This window comes from Pelophylax lessonae, assembly GCF_965119305.1.
Source record: "Pelophylax lessonae genome assembly, chromosome: 3".
Classification (NCBI taxonomy): Eukaryota; Metazoa; Chordata; class Amphibia; order Anura; family Ranidae; genus Pelophylax; species Pelophylax lessonae.
This window is the reverse complement of record NC_138770.1, coordinates 86,315,000-86,336,859: the sequence shown is the minus strand read 5'-3', so window position 1 is coordinate 86,336,859 and position 21,860 is coordinate 86,315,000. Positions and strand designations below refer to the sequence as shown.

General features: G+C 42.6%; 2 protein-coding genes across 3 annotated transcripts in view; both read left to right on the top strand.

Annotated features, from left to right (window-relative positions):
- The window catches only part of LOC309551312 (cytochrome P450 2K4-like), a 637,235-nt gene that overhangs the window by 419,532 nt on the left and 195,843 nt on the right, over window positions 1-21,860 (top strand). The window lies entirely within an intron of this gene.
- LOC309550372 (cytochrome P450 2C5-like) overlaps window positions 1-21,860 on the top strand; it is a gene marked incomplete at both ends in the record, with an annotated part of 33,750 nt that overhangs the window by 6,383 nt on the left and 5,507 nt on the right. Inside the window, 5 exons of the mRNA XM_082250767.1 lie at window positions 3,977-4,139; window positions 5,671-5,820; window positions 9,423-9,583; window positions 13,290-13,466; window positions 21,318-21,459. Coding sequence (XP_082106893.1) covers window positions 3,977-4,139; window positions 5,671-5,820; window positions 9,423-9,583; window positions 13,290-13,466; window positions 21,318-21,459 — 793 coding nt within the window. The remainder of the gene's footprint in view (window positions 1-3,976; window positions 4,140-5,670; window positions 5,821-9,422; window positions 9,584-13,289; window positions 13,467-21,317; window positions 21,460-21,860) is intronic.

The window sequence follows — 21,860 nt, the reverse complement described above, 5'->3', positions numbered from 1 at the left end:
AAAGGTATGCTGGGGTGCAATTTAAAGGGTAACTCCACTTTTGTGGGAAAAAAATTTAAATAAAAAAAATATAAAATGTATATAATTGCAACACAATTCATATTGCAATTGAATGTTATTAAAAATGACCTTTCCTTTTCAATCTGCAGCTCTGTAATTTTCTGTAAAATTCAATGCAATATGGCTACCTGGAGTAGTTCTGTACACAGATGGTGTACAGAACGCTCCCCAGAAATGTTGTTTCCTGCTTGTGTGATTTGCTCACTGATTTTTCCAGAAGTCTACACTAAGATACATGTCAGATTTTGGGCATCCCCTGCAACAAAAATGTCATTTTTGGTGAGATACTCTCAAAGGGAAATCATGTCTAAAGGGATGCAGACCCTGCAATTTTCCTTATTAGAACTCAGGAGGTGCAGCAGCTGATTGATAATTATAAAACCATTCCCATACAGATTCATTCGGCACATGGACACAGACAAACAAACAGCTATTCCTACAGAATAACAAAAGGTGGGAATCTGCAACAAAGTTTGTTAAAATCCCTGCAATTTACAGAGATCACCCAGCGGGGAATGTTTTTTCTCAACTAAAGTGAAGTTACTCTTTTACCGCCTCCCGCTCCACCGTATAGTAAAATGACAGCGGAGCAGGGCAGCTCTCATTCTGGGTCGACGTCATATGAAGTCACCCAGTCTCACTGCAATTGTGCGCCTGTGGGAATGCGCAGCGTGGCGATCACGGGCTCACTGTGTCCTTGGGAAGTGGCACAATCCTGATCTCGGTAAAGAGCTGCGGACGTGGCTCTTTACCCATCTGATCAGCTGTGTCCAATAACAGTGGATCACATGTAAACAAGGAGGTGCCATTTATCGGCTCTCCTCGCCTCAACCTGACAGAGTGTAAGGAGAGGAGAGCCGATCAGTGACATCTCCTCACAGCGGAGACATGTATAGGTAATCAGGGCACTGATTATTAGTGCCCTGATTACAGTGCAACCCCAACAATGCCCCTTAGTGATGCCACTCTGTGATGCCAACCTGTACCCATCAGTGAACTTAGTCAGTGCTCCTCAGTGATGCCAATTTGTTCCCACCAGTAAGGCCAAACTGTGCTCATCAGTGATGCCAATCAGTGCTGCCAATCCGTACCACCTATCATTGTCTAAGTGCCGCCTATTAGTGCGCATCAGTGCTGCATATCAGTGCCCATCAGTGCTGCATATCAGTGCTGCATATCAGTGCCACCCCATCAGTGCTGCATATTAGTGCCACCCCATCAGTGCCCGTCAGTGCTGCTTCATCAATTCCCTTCAGTGCAGCCTCATCAGCACACATCAGTGAAGGAGAAAAATCACTTATTTACAACATTTTCTGACAGAAACTAAGAAAAGTGTATTTTTTTCTTTAAAATTTTCAGGTTTTTTTGTTTTTGTTTTTTTTAGCAAAAAAATAAAAAAATCCAGCGGTGATTAAATACCACCAAAAGAAAGTTGTGGGGAGAAAATCATAAAACATAATTTTGGTACAACATTGCATGACCGCGCAATTTTCATTCAAAGTGTGACAGCGTTGAAGGCTGAAAATTGGCCTGGGCAGGAAGGGGCTGAAAGTGCCCGGTATTGAGGTGGTAAATAAGAATGGCACTGCACTGCTGACTGTAAGTTAACATGCCTTGGGCGAGAACATCTTATATGTGGCCATTGTGGGTAAAGATAGGATGGAGATTCAAGAGAAACAGATTTATTTTTATTGTATTTATTTTTTTAAACTTAATTTGAAACTCATGCAGCTTTGAGATAATCTTTTTTTCTAAGCTCTACTTGACAGCTGATGGCATCTATTAGACATGTGTCATTAGCTTTAATATAACTCAAAATTTGCGTGATTCAGAGATTCAGATGTATCCGAATCTCTGAATCACAACAGTAACCAATTACAACTAATCTGAAATACATTTTATCAAAACAACTAAATTAATTTATATTCATTAATTTTATTTGGATGACTTGATGTGATAGTTTGGGCTCTTTGTTATTATTTGAAGCATCAAAATAACCAATGATCTGAATTGATTTGAATCCATTTGTTTTTCATTCTACTGAGTACAGCGTGAATATTCTAAAAAGATTTTTATTTGTATTGGGGTTGAGACCATTTCTTTAATTTGCATGTGTGCTGCCCAACAAACAAAGTCAGTTGGGAATGGGGAAATAAATCCAACTTAAAAACATAAAGAATAAATACGTAATAATTCAGATTCATTCATTTTATTTGGATGAGAGCGGCACAGTAGTCTTTGACTTTTAGAAAATCAGCTGTTTCTTTTTGCATTAAATTAAAACTAAAGACAAAACTGTTTTTTTTTTTTTTAGTTTTGGATGGAGGGGAGATGAATTTGAACCTGTGTCAGTTTTTATTGCTGTCTCTGTCTCCGTTGGGAACCCTCTCTATGTGTCTTGTTTACCATTATCATGAAAAGTGAAAGTAAAAGGAAATCCTAAATTTTGGGTTGTCCCCAGAAAAGTAATAGAGGAGAAATCTTCCAATGGGGACACTAGTTCTGGTGACCTGGGGGTCCCCAAGAAATTCCCTTATTTGCAGGGATTTCCTCTCACTTCCTGTTTGGCTATAGGACGGGAAGTGAAGGTAAATCTCCCCAATGGGACACAGATGGCATAAAAATAAACTTTACAGGGGTTGTAACCCTCCCCTACTCTATCCAAAATGAAAAAAAAAACTGTTTTGTCTATAGTTCTACCTTACCATTTTTAATTATTATAAAAAAATGCACTACATTTGAAATGGAAACATATTGCAATAAATAAAGTAAGTTATAAAAGTGAAATAAGATGATTCCTACTGCGTTTGGGTTGGATGGAGGTAAATCCATCAGTATGCATTGCATACTAGCTCATTATGAAGTACTTACCTAAAAACGAAGCCCTCAAAGTGCCGACAGGATGGCCGACATGTTTGATTGGCCGGAGGCGCGATTACATCACTCCCGCCATTCACGGCACTGGGCTCTGAAGGAATGGCACAGGTGGCCGTTCCTTCAGAGCGCATACGCCGATGACATCATCGGCTGCATGCACTGTAAATATCTCCTAAACTGTGCATGTTTAGGAGATATATATAGCACCTATAGGTACAGTAAGCCTTAATATAGGCTTATCTATAGGTAAATGTCAATAAAGTGGGTTTACAATCACTTTAACAAATGAAACCGAAAAGAAACATTTTTTTCCATCATGTGCATCTCTACCCTTTATTTTCTGTCCCTATGTGACAGTGATTGTACCAGAGAGGAAGAGAAGGAAAATCTGCAACATAAGGATTTTTATTTCTGTATATGTTGCTATTGCGGAGTTTCCTTTTACTTCCTGTCTGCTAAATCATCTTCAGCAACACAGGAAGTAACTTGAAACCTAAGATAGATAGACAGACAGACATGGGGCGGACATGGGGGCGGACATGGGGCGGACATGGGGCGGACATGGGATGGACAGACAGACAGACATGGGACGGACAGACAGACAGACATGGGACAGACAGACAAGGGAGGGACAGACAGACAGACATGGGAGGGACAGACAGACATGGGAGGGACAGACAGACATGGGAGGGACAGACAGACAGACATGGGACAGACAGACATGGGACAGACAAACATGGGAGGGACAGACAGACAGATATGGGGCAGACAGACAGACATGGGAGGGACGGACAGATATGGGACAGACGGATAGATATGGGACAGACGAATAGATATGGGATAGATGGATAGATATGGGATAGACGGATAGATGGATAGATAGATAGAATGAATCCCAATAGAGGTTCTAACCCTTTTCCGCTTTTTCAAAACTAAAAAAGAAATTTGGCTTGACATATACATTACCTAATGCATATTTAATGACCCTACTAAGTGAATAAAAAGCTCTAAATTAATAATACTTTTGGTCCAATTGCAGCTCTCTAAGAAGTATGGTCCAGTATACAGTATCAAGATAGGAGAGGAAACAATGGTGATCCTTTGTGGATATGAGACTATAAAAGATGCGTTGGTAAATAACGCTGATGAGTTTTCCGGAAGGCCAATAATACCACTCTTCCAAGAAATCACTAAAGGACACGGTAATATGAAAACCTCTTAGTTTTATGTACCTGTTTATATGGAATGTATAGATATGGGTATGTGTTCATAAAGTTTATTTATGAAATATGTTCACAAGTAACCAGTTTTCTACATTTATTTTAGCCTTTTTTAGTCTAAGGTTCTTTAACACGGGCAACTCCTTGGTACAGATTCCGCTTGCTCAGCGGGGGATCACTCCGCTGATCCATGCTGAGCAGGCAGATGACAGGTCAGTGTTCGCTCACTGTGCTTAGCAGACATGGACACAGTCCTGCTTTCCTCTATTGGGAAATCGGATGGAAATGGACTGCCGGTCTGTTTCCATCAGATGTGATCAGATCCGCCAGACGGATGGAAAATAAGACCACCATCTGTCTGTTTTTTTTGCAGGCAGGATTGGAAAGTGGCGGGTGTCAGCAAACATGTGTCCGCTGACATCTGCTGCTCCATAGAGGAGACGGCAGGGTCCAATCAGATCTGTCTGAAGAACTGACATATACAGGTGCATCTCATAAATTAGAATATCATCAAAAAGTTAATTTATTTCAGTAATTAAATTCAAAAAGTGAAACTCATAATTTATATAGATGTGTTACACACTGAGTGATATATTTTAGGCATTTCTTTATTTTATTTTGATGATTATGACTTACAGCTAGTGAATACCCAAAATTCAGTATCTCAAAAAATTTGAATATTACATTAGACCAATAAAAAAAGGATTTTTAATACAGAAATGTTAGCTTACTGAAAAGTGTATCCATGTACAGTATAGTATGCACTCAATACTTGGTCGGGGCTCCTTTTGCATGAATTATTGCATTAATGCGGCGTGGCATGGAGGTGATCAGCCTGTGGCACTGCTGAGGTGTTATGGAAGCCCAGGTTGCTTTGATAGCGGCCTTCAGCACATCTGCATTGTTGGGTCTGGTGTCTCTCATCTTCCTCTTGACAATACCACACAGATTCTCTATGGGGTTTAGGTCAGGCGAGTTTGCTGGCCAATCAAGCACAGTGATACCTCGGTCATTGTGCTGGGAGTGCTGGGTGAGCATGCTTCCAGCGCAAATCCATGCGTTCATGGAGTTCATGGCGTTCATGCAGCCCAGCATTAAAGTGATATTAAAGTCTTGTTTTTTTTTTGTTTAAAAATAACAACCATGTTATACTTACCTGCTCTGTGAAGTGGTTTTGCACAGAGCAGCCCAGATCCTCCTTTTCTGTGGTCCCTCGCCGGCACTCCTGGCCCCTCCTCCTGAGTGTCCGAGTTGAAGAATGATCCCCTTACAGATAGCTAAAAAGATCAATGGTGTCAAAGGAAACTTATCTGAGAGGAAGAAATTGCTAATTGCTCAAGGAACCTCTTGCAGCCTCTGGTGGAACCCTAGTTGAAAAACCCTTAATTAGAGTTTATTACTTTATAGGAGGCAAGTTGTTATTGGAGAATATTACCTGGGTTCACTTAGAATGTATAGTAACGTTTATTAGTTGTGGGTGGACTTAACACAATTTCATCTTTTTCCTGCCCAGGTATGACTTTTTCCAGTGGGGAAAACTGGAAAGTGATGAGAAGATTCACCATTTCATCCCTAAAAGATTTCGGAATGGGAAGGAAGACAATTGAAGATAGGATACTGGAAGAATGTGATTGTTTGGTGAAAGAGATCAAATCCTTCAAAGGTCTTTCTTCTTAAATGTTATTAACCTGTAAGCTAGTAATCTCAATAACTTAGGTCAACTTTCATAGTAAAATTGTTTTATCGGGTTGAGGTCAGGACTTTGGGCAGGCCAGTCAAGTTCCTCCACCCCAAACTCACTCATCCATGTCTTTATGGACCTTGCTTTGTGCACTGGTGCGCAGTCATGTAGGAACAGGAAGGGGCCATCCCCAAACTGATCCCACAAAGTTGGGAGTCTTGGTATGCTGACGCCTTAAGAATTTCCTTCACTGCAACTAAGGGGCCAAGCCCAACCCCTGAATAACATCCCAACACCATAATCCCCCCTCCACCAAATGATTTGGATAAGTGCACAAAGAATGCCTTTTGGATGAATTAGAGCGGAGACTGTGAGCCAGGCCTTCTTGTCCAACATCAGCCTGACCTCACAAATGCACTTATGGAAGAATGGTCAAACATTCCCATAGAGATTCTCCTAAACCTTGTGGACAGCCTTCCCAGAAGAGTTGAAGCTGTTATAGCTGCAAAGGGTGGGCCAACTCAATATTGAACCCTACGACCTAAGACTGGGATGCCAATAAAGTTCATGTGGGTGTCCCAATACTTTTGACAAATAGTGTAAATGATATACAACATTCAGAGGAGACTATTTTCTTATTTTTTTCTGGCTATTAGTATTTCATTTATTTCATGATTCTTGAAAATAATATTAATGTATAGAGGAGGGATTGGTGTGTTCAAATAATAATCTTTACCCCCTTGATTATACTTTGATACAAAGATCGCTCGTGAGTAATTTACTAAATGCAGCTAAAGCCTGTATCCCACTTTACCAGAAACACATTTTTTCCACCTCCATTAGGTTTATGGTTGAAAAAATTAGTGATATTTGAACCATGAAGGACATTATCGCAATCTCTAATCACAAAGAGGACCAATTCCGTTAACTGTGGTTCTACTGGTTAGATTTTACTTGTTCTGTGGAATACCATAATCTTTTATGCCTGCGGTGAGCCCCCTTACCCCGAGCCATAGGTTTAGGACCTGCATACAAAAGGGCTTGGTTTGATGTGGGCAAGTCACAGTTTCAAATTCTTCAATTTACCCTTTAAACCATCTTCCCCTCTTTCTTCTTTCTATCATTTTCTTAACCTTGGTTTCAGGTATTTTGGATGCTGGTAAGTGGGGTTAGTCACTAGGGGGATCTCCATCATCCTTACCTCTATTAGGTGAGTGGTACTGCTGTTTACCATGCTTAGACCTGGGATGGCTTTCCCTTGCCTGAAAAAGAGTTTATACATTATAAGGAGTTTCTGCACAGCGTACAAGATGTGTGGTACCTCTAATGCAGGGGTGGGGAACCTTTTTTCTGCCAAGGGCCATTTGGGTATTTATAAAATCATTCGGGGGCCGTACAAAATTATCAACTTAAAAATGTGTCTGTTATATTTGGTCAAACATTTAATTAGCTCACCCCTAATGTGATGGCTGCAACTGCTTCTCTTTGGTGAGGTGTGTGATGTTAGCTGGTATTGATGATGTTGCTACTCGCAACTGGTTTTCCAGGTTTGCGTCGGTCAGTCTGGACTGGAGCACAGTCGACTTTGTGGTGGTAAGTTTTGAAAAGAACTGCTGGCAGGTAATGCTGGTGGGCATAGCTGGCTGGTACTGCTGGTGGGTACAGCTGGCTGGTACTGCTGTGGGTACTGCTGGTTCTGGCTGGTACTGATGGCTCTGGCTGGTACTGCTGTGTGTGCTGCTGGCGTGAAATGCTGGCTAGCAGCAGCGCCACGCTGGAGGAAGAGGCGATGTTACCTGTATTCGTAACAGGCGGAGTGCATTTGATATCACTCCACCTGTGACTCACTAAGACTGTTACAACGGAGCCGGAACTACTGTATACAGGAAGTATTGGCTCCGTTCTGACAGATCAGCTTAGAGACACAGACTCAGCTCCATGGGGGGCCGGACAAAATTACTTCGAGGGCCACATACGGCCCCCGGGACGTAGGTTCCCCACCCCTGCTCTAATGGAATGGGTTGTTTCAGAGAACTATACAAAGTACTGTATAATTTTACGCTTTGCAAATGGACTTCACGTGGACCCACCTCAACTTTTCCTACTATTGTATATCTGTCTTCATGTCTTTGTTTTCGTGATAAGAAAAACCATTGAAAAAAAAAAATAATAATATTAATCTGCCCAAGGGTTCTAATAGCGCCCAGTAGCAACTTACACTTAGAGCTGCTTCTATCAACAGAACCTTGTAAAGACATTTTGTGGATTTTCCAGGTTAATCTAAACCTAGGATTCACAGCCTGCATCAGAAATCATTGTGTTTTAACCGCTTGCCAACCGCCGCAAATACATATACTGCGGCGGTCAGCCTCGACCAGGCAAAGTGACGTACCGGTACATCACTAGCCTTTGAGCCAATGGGGGGCGAGCGCGCGCCGCCGGAGGCGCGCTCCCGCCCCGGCTCGTTCACGGACACCTCCGTGCGTGTGACCGGCAGACCCGATGTCTGCCGATCACTCGCGATCGTCCGCTGTGAAGGGAGAAAGGCAGAAGGCTAATGTAAACAAAGCTGCCTGTCATTCCTCCCTGTGTAAAAGCACTGATCTAATGGTCCTGCTATGTAGGACCGTTGATCTGTGCTGTTACACACACAGCCACATCCCTGCACAGTTAGAAGCACGCCCCTAGGGAAACACTTAACCCCTCCCTCTCCAATAAAGTTAACCCCTTCCCTGCCAGTGTCATTTTTACAGTAACAGTGCATATGTATAGCACTGATTACTGTAGTAATGTCACTGGTACCCTCAAAAGTGTCAAAAATGTCAGTCAAGGGTCCAATCTGTCCGCCGCAAAGTTGCAGTCCCGCAAAAAAATCGCAGATCGCCTCCATTATTCGTTAAAAAAAAACAACAAAAATGACAAAAATCTTTCCCTTAGTTAGTAAACGCAATAACTTTTGAGCAAACCAATCAAAATACGCTTATTGTGATTTTTTTTTACCAAACATATCTAGCATAAAACAAATTGGCCAAAAATGTTAAAAAATTTAGATTTTTACATTTTTTTGGGGAATTTCATATAAAAAAAATGTGAAAATATTGTTATTTTTGCAAAACTGTCGCTGTTTTTTTGTTTATAGCGCATGATCAAAAAATCGCACAGGTGATCAAATACCACCAAAAGAAAGCTCTGTTTGTGGGAAAAAAAGGATGTCAAATTCGTTTAGGTACAGCATCGCACGACCGCGCAATTGTCCGTTAAAGTCACGCAGTGCCGAATCGCAAAATACCCCCTGGTCAGGAAGGCGGTAAAATCTTCCGGGGCTTAAGTGGTTAAAGGAGGATTGCATCATGCCAAAGAAAGAAGATTGGTTTTACCGAAGATAGTAGCTTGGCAGTTGCCACTTGGATTTCTGAGTGGGTTGATAAATTCATTGGTAGTAGATGTAAAGGGGGTGCCTGCACAAACGTTTGCCTGAAAGCTGAACACTTCTACAAGAGCTATGATTTATGGAAAGCTAAACCCCATATACACTATGGAGTTTTTTTCCAGTAACATCCATTTTCTTTGTGTCCTAATTGTAGGAGAACCATTTGATCACACTATGATTATGAACGCTGCGGTGGCCAACATAATTGTTTCCATATTGCTGAGCCATCAATTTGATTATGAAGATTCAACATATCTGAGGCTTTTAAATATATATGTGGAAAATATTAAAATCCTTGGCAGTCCAGCAGCTATGGTAAGCAACTACATTTAACCCTTGATATAGGCCATTCTAGAATTTGCAGAAGCAACCAATCAGGTCTACACTTTCTCCTACTAAATCCAGAATGCAATTGTAGTTTTAGAATACAGTTTGATGTTTCTTCGGTTTTCTATAGTTGAACCTTGGACAAGTAGCTACATACACAGACGAAATACATAAAAGTGAGCTGTTTTACTTATCAAAGGAATTACATTTATGTCCATCCAGTTCTGAAATGTACATACATGGCCGGCGCTACCTATAGGAAAGGTAGGCTTCGGCTTAAAGCACACATCAGTTGGGGGTGCCACGCCGGTGTGCTTCTGGCATTTTAAGCAAGCACGCCGGTGCTGTTTGTCTTCTGGGTCTTTCAGCCGGGTCCAGAGGATCAGGTGCGGGGACAGAGCCTTCGGACCACGGCTGGCATGAGGAAGCAAGGTGGTACCGCCTCTATTTATCTTCAGGCCAGGTGTGGGTCTGTGGACCATGGCTGAAGAAATAGGTGGAGAGGCACTGCAAAAAATGTCAACTTCCGCCACCGTACACATGGGTAGGGCACAGGGGGTGGAGTCAGGGAGGAGCCAAGATGACGGCAAAATGTAGTTTCGCCTAGGGTGTAAAAAATCCTTGCCCAAGCCCTGTGTACACAGCTCTTCCACACAGCACAACCCTGCCTGGTTTCCCTTTCACCTACATTTCCTTCCTACTCCCACTCTGTGGACAGTGAAAGGACAGGGACCACATTAATGAGTTCATCTCACTGTCACAGCCATTTTTTCTGTTGCACTTAAAGTGGCTCTAAAGGCAAGACATTTTTTGGCTTAATGCATTCCCTGATTGGGGTAAAAAACTATCCTACTAGCCCACCCTATGACTGTACAGTAAAAGCAGAAGCAGCAGACCGATGAGCTCTTTCTCTGTCACTCTAATTTCTCATCCTATCAACAGGCTTATTGTCAGCACATGAGCACTACAGCGGTAACTGATTGGCTCCTTGTGCTGCTTCTTCCTCCCTGTAAACTCTGCCGTGCTGGTACTGCAAGATGCTTGCTGATGCAAAGTCAAATTCAGATACTCACACACTGTTCGTATTTCAAAATAATTTTATTTAGCTTTACTGGCAGATATACACTCATTGGCCACTTTAATAGGTACACCTTGCTAGTACCGGGTTGGACCCCCTTTTGCCTTCAGAACTGCCTGAATTCTTCATGGCATAGATTCAACAAGGTGTTGGGAACATTCCTCAGAGATTTTTGGTCCATATTGACATCATAGTATCACGCAGTTGCTGCAGATTTGTCGGTTGCACACCCATGATATAATTCTCCTGTTCCACCACAAAGGTGTTCTATTGGATTGAGATCTGGTGACTGTGGAGGTCATTGGAGTACAGTGACCCCATTGCCATGATCAAGAAACTACTGGTGAGATGATTTGAGCTTTGTGACATGGTGCATTATCCTGCTGGAAGGAGCCATCAGAAGATGGGTACACTGTAGTCATAAAGGGATGGACATGGTCAGCAACAATACTCAGGTAGGCCGTGGCATTTAAACAATGCTCAGTTGGTACTAGGGGGCCCAAAGTGTGCGAGGAAAATATCCCACACCCATTACACCACCACAAGCCTGAACCGTTGAAACAAGGCAGGATGGATCCATGCTTTCATGTTGTTTATGCCAAATTCTGTCCCTACCATCTAAATAATAAATAAAAGTCGCTCTGAAAAAATGATCAAACATTTAAGTGAAAAAATGTATCAAAAATATATAAATAATCCATAAAGTCCGTGAAGAACCAAATACAATAGATGTGACTGGGGATGTCCGTGTAGATGAAAGGCTTATCTGTAAAAGACGTGCCAATGATAACGTTGATTCCAGAAGTTTGGCAGCAACTGTACACCTTAGATCTCACAATCTCTAACGATCCCCTCGGCGACGATATTGTATGTGAAAAAAAATTATAACGCCATAGCGTAAAACCAAAATAACAGATGGGAAGAAATACTCTATATGAGTGTAGCACCAAAACTACTGTGATAATAAAGAGCTCAAAAAATATAAGTGATATGCATGAAATTGGTTCCATGCATAGTCCAAGCTCTGCAGGTGGCTTAGTCAAGTAGCCAGTGCATTTAAATATCTCAACTAGTGTCTTTCCTACTATTGTCAATGAATAACAGACTCCCTGGCTAGTTAAACAACTGAGCTACTGGTATGGAATTGCTGCCTCCTGCATTGGTATTCATTTTTCTAAATGTAGCCTAAGCTTGGAACCTGATGTGTATCTTTTCCTCATATTTGGCCACTGCAGATCGTGGACAGAGTCTTCAGTCCCCCAATCTGAAGCCTATCCTGCCACCAGAACACTGAGTTGCATAAGCTGCATTCCTATCGGTGGAGGTGTCTGGATCTATCCTTCAGTTTGTCATTTTTTCCACTTGGTAAGGAGTACCCTATTGGATTGTTTTGGTGTTGGACGTTTCACTTACCCTTTGCCTTAACACTCGGATTTCATGCTTATCACTTATATTTTTTGAGCTCTTTATTATCACAGTAGTTTTGGTGCTACACTCATATAGAGTATTTCTTCCCATCTGTTATTTTGGTTTTACGCTATGGCGTTATAATTTTTTTCCACATACAATATCGTCACAGAGGGGATCGTTAGAGATTGTGAGATCTAAGGTGTACAGTTGCTGCCGAACTTCTGGAATCAATGTTATCATTGGCACGTCTTTTACTGATATCTGGTAAGCCTTTCATCTACAAGGACATCCCCAGTCACATCTATTGTATTTGGTTCTTCACGGACTTTATGGACTATTTATATATTTTTGATACATTTTTTCACTTAAATGTTTGATATTTTTTTAGTGCGACTTTTATTTATTATTGTTTTTTGGGGTGTTAGTCACACTTGAAGTCGCTGCTTCAGATAATTTGGTTGGATTAGTGCAGTTGTCCTTGTCCATTTATCTTACCATCTAAATGTCACAGCTGTAATCGAGACTCATGAGACCAGGCAACGTTTTTCTAATCTATTGTCCAATTTTGGTAAACCAGTGTGACTTGTATCCTCAGTTTCCTGTTCATAGCTGACAGGGGTAGACCCGGTATGGTCTTCTGCTGCTTCAAGGTTCGATGTGTTGCGTATTCAGAGATGGTTTTCTGCATACCTTGGTTGTAACGAGTGGTTATGTGAGTTGCTGTTGTCTTTCTATCACCCTGAACCAGTCTGCCCATTCTCCTCTGACCTCTGACATCAACAAGGCATTTTCCTCCACACAACTGCCATTCACTGGATATTTTCTCTTTTTCAGACCATTTTCTGTAAACCCTAGAGATGTTTGTGTGTGAAAATCCCAGTAGATTAGAATTTGTTTTGAAATTCTCAGACCAGCCTGCCTGCCACCAACAACCATGCCACGTTCAAAGTCACCTAAATTCCCTTTCTTCCCCATCCTGATGCTTGGTTTGAACTTCAGCAAATCTAGATGCCTAAATACATTGAGTTGTTGCCATGTCATTGGCTGATTAGCAATTTGTGTTACCAAGAAATTGAACAGGTGTACCTAATAAAGTGGCCAGTGAGTGTAATACAGTATATCTCAAATTAGGTCCATTAATATGTTCATTAATTTTATTTTAGCATAGAGTACATTTCATGTTTGTGTTCCTTTTTGTTTTGGCAGCTGTATAATGCATTTCCATCAATATTACGTTGGTTGCCTGGAACTCACAGGAAAGTCATTAAAAACCAATTAGAAATGCATGCATTTATTAGGGACACCTTTACCATCCAAAGGAAAGAACTGGATGTCAATGACCAGAGGAATCTTGTTGATGCATTCTTGGTGAAACAGCAAGAGGTAAGCTGTCACTTCGGGAAACTGAATAATTTAAAAGAGAACCAATTACTTAAATGTCAGGTAAAACTGTTGTAGCACCCTTGTCTTAATGAAGGGTTGCTATTGAAATTTAGTTTGCTGGGCAGTAACTAGCTTGGCTATACTGTGGTCAATCGAACTTCCTCTCTTTATCTGGGTTTGACTGCATTTCTCCCTTCCGTCAGTAGGTGGCACTGTTGCCTCAGACACTAGAGTGAGAATTACAGTTAACCACTTTACCACCGGAGGATTTTGCTGTCTTACGTCCAGGCTACTTTTTGCGATTCGGCACTGTGCGACTTTAACTGACAATTGCGCGGTCGTGCGACGCCGTACCCAAACAAAATTTATGTCCTTTTTTTCCCACAAACAGAGCTTTCTTCTGGTGATATTTGATTACCTATGCGATTTTTACTTTTTGCGCTATAAACAAAAAAAGAGCGTAAATTTTGAAACAATATTTTTCACATTTTTTTATATGAAATCCCCCCCCCCCCCCCCCAAAATGTAAAAATCTAATTTTTTTTTAAATTTTTGGCCAATTTGTTTTCTGCTACCTATGTTTGGTAAAAAAAAAAATCCCAATAAGTGTATTTTGATTGGTTTGCGCAAAAGTTATTGCGTTTACTAACTAAGGGTAAGATTTCTGTCATTTTTGGTGTTTTTTTTTAACGAGTAATGGCGGCGATCTGCGATTTTTTTTTTTTTTTGCGAGACTGCGACATTGCGGCAGACAGATCGGACCCTTGACTGACATTTTTGACACTTTTGGGGGTACCAGTGACATTTCTATAGTAATCAGTGCTATAAATATGCACTGTTACTGTAAAAATGACACTGGCAGGGAAGGGGTTAATTTTATTGGAGAGGGAGGGGTTAATGTATGCCTGGTGCTTACTAACGTGTGTGGGGGGAGGTGACTGAGTGACACAGGGACAGATCGCAGGTTCAGCTATGCTGAATCCTTCAATCTGTCACTGTTTGTCACTGAGGAGATCCGCCCACTCTGTTTACACAAGCGAGCGGATCTCCAAACTCGATTCCCAGACGATCGGGTAAGAGCAGCAGCGATTGCCGCTGCTCCTCCCCTGGCCCGACTCCCGCTGTGAATGAATACAGTGGGAGCGCGCCCCCTACACGGGGAAGGAGTCCAGCGACGTAGAACTACGTCGCTGGACGATAACGAGCCACTGTGCCGCAGTAGAGGCACAGTGAGCGGTTGTAAAGTGGTTAAACAAACTGTTAATGTCCATGACTCTCTCAGCCAATTATAGTGTGGCTGCGGCATGCTGGGAGAGTCTATTTAACTGAGGGGAGGTCCATTAATCGTTCTCTTCCCGCCCGAACCCCCTTCGGGGAGGGTGTGTGCTGTTGTGCTGCTGCTGGCTAGGCCTGAAGCCTGGGGCCTAGTCACATGCCTGGGATTCTGCTGAGGAGAGCCAGCGACCCACATGGAAAAGAGCATCCACAGAGATCCAGTAACCTGTGTGAGGTACCTGCCTGTTTCATATGGAAGACAGCTGTCCAGCCAGTACAGACCACAAAAGAGATTGAATCTGGTGGTGAGGAGTTGCCTCCCAGATCAGTCCGAAGCTTTATGGATACTGAATGAATCTCAAGGTCTGTTATCCTGTACCGCTGTCTGACTAACTTTCTTTTGTAATCAGAGTCTGCCTAATTGATTGTTCTCCAAGGGTGTCCTGAGCCCTCTCTCTCTCCCAGTTTATTCTTGCCCTGTTGAGAAGAAATAAACAATTTTGTTACTTCAGCATAAAAGTGACTGGCACCCATAGTTTCTTTTACCTGCATCACTGCCCACCATGCCTGACAATCCACACCCACAGGAGGTATGTAGGCCCTCACTGCCCCTGAGGGTCATCACTAGGCCCTAGGAGGTTCCAGGGGTCTGCTACACTGTTTTCATGCAATTTGTTGCTTGACTATCCCTTTAAAACATAACTCCACTTTTGTTGAGAAAAAAAAACATTCTCTCTGGGTGATTTATGGACATTACAAGGATTTTAACAAACTTTGTTGCAGATTCCTACCTTTTGTGATTCTGAAGAAATCATTGTTTATTCCTCTGGGCCTCTGTGCTGAGTGGGTCAAATGGGAGTGGTTTCATAATTATCAATCAGCTGTGGCAGCTGCAGAGCACTCATGAGGAAAGCTGCAGGGCCTGCATCTCTTTAGACGTGTTTCTATTGGGAGTATCTTACCAAAAATAACATTTTTGTTGCAGGGGATGCCAGAAATCTGACTTGTATCTTAGGCAAACTTCTGAGAAAATTAGTGAGCCAATCATACAAGCAGGAAATGATGTTTCTGGGGTGTGGTCAGTATACATTCTGTGTACATAACAGCTCCAGGTAGCCATATTGCATTGCATTTTCAGAACATTACAACAGCTGCAGATTGAACAGGATACAATATATGATTTGTGTCAAAATTGAATACGATATACTGTTTTTTCTTTATTTGCTGATTTTTTTCCCCACAAAAGTGGAGTTACCCTTTAAGGTTAAAAAAGGTCATTGCAAGGTTGGAAGAAAAGAAATGTAAAGTAGTACTAAATTCTTTAAGTGGATGTAAACACTCACATATGCCCAGTGTAGTGAACAGCCTCAGATGATACACAGAGATGAAACAAATCTTCATACATACTTTTTACATGTGTAGCACTGTCCTCCGTAGGGCTTGCTGTAAGATGAGTTCTCGGGCCTCCTCTGATTACCTGCACACAGTCACTTAGGATACAGTTCACACATTCCTCCTTACCCCCAATGGCTCGTCACTCAATAAACAGTCCAGGGATATTGGTTTTTAGTGTTTATTTTGGAATTTGGATGGGAGAAGGGATTAGTGGGATACTCCAACTGTAATTATTCACAATGGATAAGGACAACTCTCACTTGCCCTCACCAGGTTGCTTGTAGAAGCAGCTGCACTGCTTGAACCATACTGCCACATGTATGTAAAGGGTTAAGTCTCCTTGCTCTTTTCTTTCCAGCAATAGACTTGGTGAACCTACATTTTCTTCAGGACACTCACTAGTCACTCACTTTACTGACACTCGTCCACTGACTCTTCTAACTTCAGGGGTGGCCCCCCTCAGGTCAGGACCCTTGACACAGATCTGTACTCACTATACTGCAGAATCAGATCCTTCAATGTCCCCCTCTCAGTCAGCTACACAGGACCTCTTGGTTCAGTTCCTCTCTAATTCTCTCTAGGCCCTCAGGTCGACCACCTGAGAATACATGGCTTCTCTGCAGAGGAGGAGGCAGCCACTCCCTCCCTCCAGGACTCCATTCTCCAGACAAAAGACCCCGAGCACATGTGCTCCTGGCATTTATACAGTATCCCAGCATGCACAAGGCACTTTCCTCTGCCAAATCACCAGGGCTGTATCAAACACCTGTGCACTCATTTGTCAGGTTTCCTCTCACTGTCCAATATGTCTCCCTATTGGACCAGTGTGAAACATTCTGCAGACAGACTGAGTTGCACCCAAGCACAATGAGCAGACCTCACTAACAGATCCTGCTCTCTGGTAGGAATAGAACAATATAGATTTACCTGCAATCCCTCTGGTAAGCAGACAGGATTCAAAGCTATACTTTCTCTCTCTAGCACCTACCTAGGAGGGTGCTACACATGTATATCTGCTGTCTTCAGCGTTCTACATTCTTTAGAAAGTGCACATCATGTTAGAAATGTTCTTCCTGTTTCAGCAGTGGGAGGGGGAGTCTGGGCATACACTGTGTGTGAGCTGATTGGAGGAAAGGCACACACCCCTTCCCCTCCACATAGGCAGGGGAATGAAGAAACTTGCAGAGATGTGTTGTGGATAGACAAGCTGTCTGCTTATCTGTCTCTAAGTTTCCTCCCCAAAACAAATTTTCAGCTGTTTTTATCTCCGGAGAGGTTATCAGAAGTCATCATGCTGATAACAGAGGAACGGAGCAGCAGAAAGACACGGGACTCAGGGCCAGTTCATACCACATTCAGTCCAGTGCATTTTTTTTTCTGCATCAAAAACGCATGTAAATTAGGTTATATGGTTTCCAATGGCATAGTTCACACCAATGCTTGAAGTTCCAGTCCATTACAGTTCCAAAAAAAAAAAAAAAAAAGTAGAACATTCTGCATTTTTCCTGCACTGGACTTTACTGGAATGCTGTAAAATGCATCAAAAATGCATTGGCACACCGGAACGCACCTAAATGCAACAAAAACGCACTGGAACACACATGGCCTTATTTAGGGTCAAGAAAAAAAGAGGGGGGGGGAATGCACTGGACTGCATCAAAAACGCATAACAAATGCACTGGAATGCTTAAAAAATGTGTCAAAAACACGCATGCGGAAAAGCATCTGGAACACATCCAGACTGCATTTCTATGGTGGTAAATGGCCCTTAGTGCTTTGGAGAGAGATAGGTAAACACTACAAATATATGAATCAGGTTTACATTCACTTTAACATTTTTTTTTTACCTTAATGTATTCTCTGCATGAAGGTGAAAACAAAATGCCTCACTGCCCATTCTACCTCCTCCCCCCCATCCCTAAATACTTGTAAAATATAATCAGTGCAGCGGAAAAAAAAAAGCCAGTCAGTAAAATCAACAATATAAAAAGTCCATAAAAACAATAAAACATGGAGATTTCAGCCATTGGGGGAAAGGTGCCTGATGATGGACATAACAGTGCTAAGGGTGAGTGCAGCCAGGGCGGGTACAAGGGTGGGGCCAAGCAGGCACCTGCCCCGGGTGCTGTGTTGAGGGGGGCAGACTCCTGGTGCCGCTCCTCCATGACAGGAGTGCAGCCCATCCACCACAGACAACACAAGCCTCTCCCACCGTCATTCAACCAAAAAAGGTCACAAAAGACTTTCCCACACCATGGGGTACAGTCCTCTAACGATCAGATCATGATATAGGTACCGCTCACTCCACAGGGCGTATGTATGTAAAGCAGAATAGGAGACACTTTTATTTAAAAAGGATTACCAATAACTTACAAGTAAGGCACTTCAACCAAGTGCATGCATAATGGCGTTTCTGTGTTCAAGCAATCAAATCATAAAAATGGCCGCCGTGGGTGAAGTCATATGTAGCTCCTCCCCCCCGTACGCGTTACGTCCATAGGCGCAATTTCATCAGCTAATACATTCAAGCTAAAAGAGAAACAATGTGTCTGCATCTCATAGGAAGCTGAATATTACATGTAAAAATCCTCATAATTGCATAAACCTGATGCAGAGTGCCAGACAGTACTGAACTGTACTACTGGAGACCTGTTCTATCATATGAACATCCTTCTGCCATCTAAATGTATCAATCTCCATGGCAACATAAAGAGGCACTCCACCCTCCAAAGGACCAATATCCAAATCTAAATCATTGTATACTCAATTTAAATAAAATAATTAATGAAAACCTATGCTACATTACACCACAGCCATCTTTTTTACAGAAATTATACATATCTCAGAAAAATATATATTTGCCACCAGCTCCAGAGTCACTCCCCTCACTTTCTAGTTTCGCAGGGGAAGCTGAGGGCAGCTGAGCCATAGGCTTATCAATGTGCTTCTTTTTTATTTTTTTCAATCATGAGAATGGAAGCAGATAATAGAGCAAACTGTGTCTAGTGCCTTGGGTAGGCTGTTGGGTAAATGCAGGTTGTGGCTCCTTCTATAATCAAGGGAGAAAAGTTTGCTTGGCCTGGTCTGTTTAGGGTTTCACAGGTTGGGGGTGTTATTGCTTCACCATTCCTCTAAAAGACATTTTGAGAGTTTAGGGAGGGGGAATTAAAATAACCAGCCTAAATATTGATCGGAGCCCAGTCAATACCAGGCAAGATGTGCCCAGAAGGTGACTGGGAAGCACATAAATAGTCTGAAACTGTGTAGAGAATGTCTTTGCCCTGGAAGAAGTGTCTTAAGCCTCAGGGGGCTATTGCCCCTTAGGGTGGCCTATGGACTGTGTTGCCATTCTGTGATGTCTCAGCGATGGTAGAGCTTGGACCTTGAAGTAATCTTGGACTGACTGCAAGATGGTCTGGAACAGTGTTTCTCAACATTTTTTTTTCAGTCAAGGCCCCCTTTGAAAGCATATTGAGTCTCAAGGCACCCCAGTCTAAAGCTAGGTTCAAACGAATGCAGGTGTTTGCGGGTGTGGAAATCGCAGCTGTTCCCGCACCTGCAACTAAAACGTGCTGCTCTTTACAGACGCGTGGGGCTGCCATTTATTCTTAATGGCACCCCCATGCATCTAAAAACTTAGTACATTTGCAGATGTGGGAACCACTGGGAAAAGGTGCAGAAGCATTTCCTGGACGCTGTGGTTTAAAAGTGGTGCAGGAACTGTTTTCCTCCATGAAACGCAGGCACAGAAGCCCATTCAATTGAATGAGCTGTTGTGCCAGAGCGAACGAGGTTCGCAGAGCCACAGTAGTGTGAACCTAGCCTAAGAGCTCATTCATGAGGTTGGGGGATGGTAAAGCAATGCGACTGAGCCACATTTTTTCCACCCAGTATACATACCGTATATTTATATATTGTATCTCCAAATGCAGCCTCCTCGTGGTGTCTTTTCTCTTCACTCCTCACACAGCTGCACTAGCCTCCATAGCTACACCCACAGGAGAAGGGTAAGTATCCCATCCAACAAACCATGAGCGCTCATCCCAGAAAGCTGTGTGGGCATCCAACTGGTCCTTAGCAACTGATGTTGATGTCATCGGTTGGCAGGACGCGGTTGGGCAGCCCCCACTGCTTTCTGAGTGACTGTGGCAGTTTCATGCATGTTTGAGATAGCAGACCAGCACTGCTGAAATTGAAAAAAGGCTTCACTGTTGGCAAGAAGAATATTTTACTGGATACCTGCTTAGTTTGGGAGGTTTTTGGTCATTTTGCCACGGGACCCCTGGGGACTCTTTGCCAAACCCCAGTGTGCTGTGGCACGCTGGTTGAGAAACGCTGGTCTAGAGAAGAATTGTCTCACTCACTAGAATGTGCTTGGAGGAAGTTGAAAGATGGCAGCTGTCTTAGGGGGCTTGTGAGTAATGACCCTGAATTGATTCTTGGTGACTGTGTCTTTTTGGCATACACAGGTAAGTGCCAGAGGCAGCTTGGATTGAGTCACCTCTCATAGGGTCTCAGTTACTGACCACCCCCCCCCCCCCCAAGCAGTGCCCTGGACTATGATCTTAGAGAAGAGTGCCTTCCTGTACTTTGCAGGGTTCTTGAGATTATACCGGGTACCAATAGCTGTGCAGTGGTGCAGGGCAACCAGATGCCAAAGAGACTTGCCTCATGGTCCCCAGCTGTGAGGCCTTATACTGTCCATTATTCACAGTTGCTTAAGGAGAAGACTGTCCTCCAGCTGTTATGTGCTAGAGAATTTGGAGTATCCCATGCCCCCTAACCTCTCTCCTGCTACAAGTTTTATTAGCAATATTTTGCAAAAAGACAACCCCAAGACTGTTTTTTGGAGCCAGAGTGAATAGAGTTTCTTGAGTGGATGGTTGCCTCTGTACTTTTTGGGGGAGAACCAGTTAAAATCAGCAGCCCCCGGGGGGCTAGTGCTACATGTGTTTTAAAAACTGAATAGGAAAAGAGTGAGGTCACAGACTACTCAGGTAGAGTTGAAAAATCCGTTGGCAGGTTATAATGTGTAATGTGTAGGTAATTCAGCTATATATAGTAAATAGGCCTTTGCGTAGTGTTTGGCCCAAAGGTCTGGAGTGGAAAAGACCCATTTTTGGAACAATGGCTAATAAGAATACGTGGTTACATTCAATTCCAAAAAACCTTGTCTTGCAGGAGAAGCCCAATGAAAAACTATTTTTTACCAATGAAAACCTTACAATGCTTGTAACCGATCTCTTTTCTGCTGGAATGGAGACCACTTCGACCACACTTCGCTGGGGAATTCTGCTGATGATAACTTACCCAGACATCCAAAGTAAGAGAGAAACATTGCTTATGTATAGTCTATTGGAAATGCCTTACAGCTGTGTTGTTAGTATAGTATATATCTGAAAACTCTTTTTATTTATCATTCATTATTTATATGCCTCAGCCATAGTTTTATGATGATGTTTCATATATTGATATGTAACCACTCAAGTGAACAGCCTTTTTTGTATGACAGATAGTGCAGACAATATCCTTTCTGAAAGTGAGAAATTGATTGAAGAAAAAACAATTAGAGCAGGGAATCTCAGCCAGGGATATATGGAACCCTAGGGTTCCTCCAGAGGTTGCTGGGGCTTGAGCAACGAGCAATTTCTGTCTTTTACAAATGTTCCCTCTGACACCATTGATCTTTTTAGCTGTTTGTAATGGGGTAGGTCTTCCCAATGA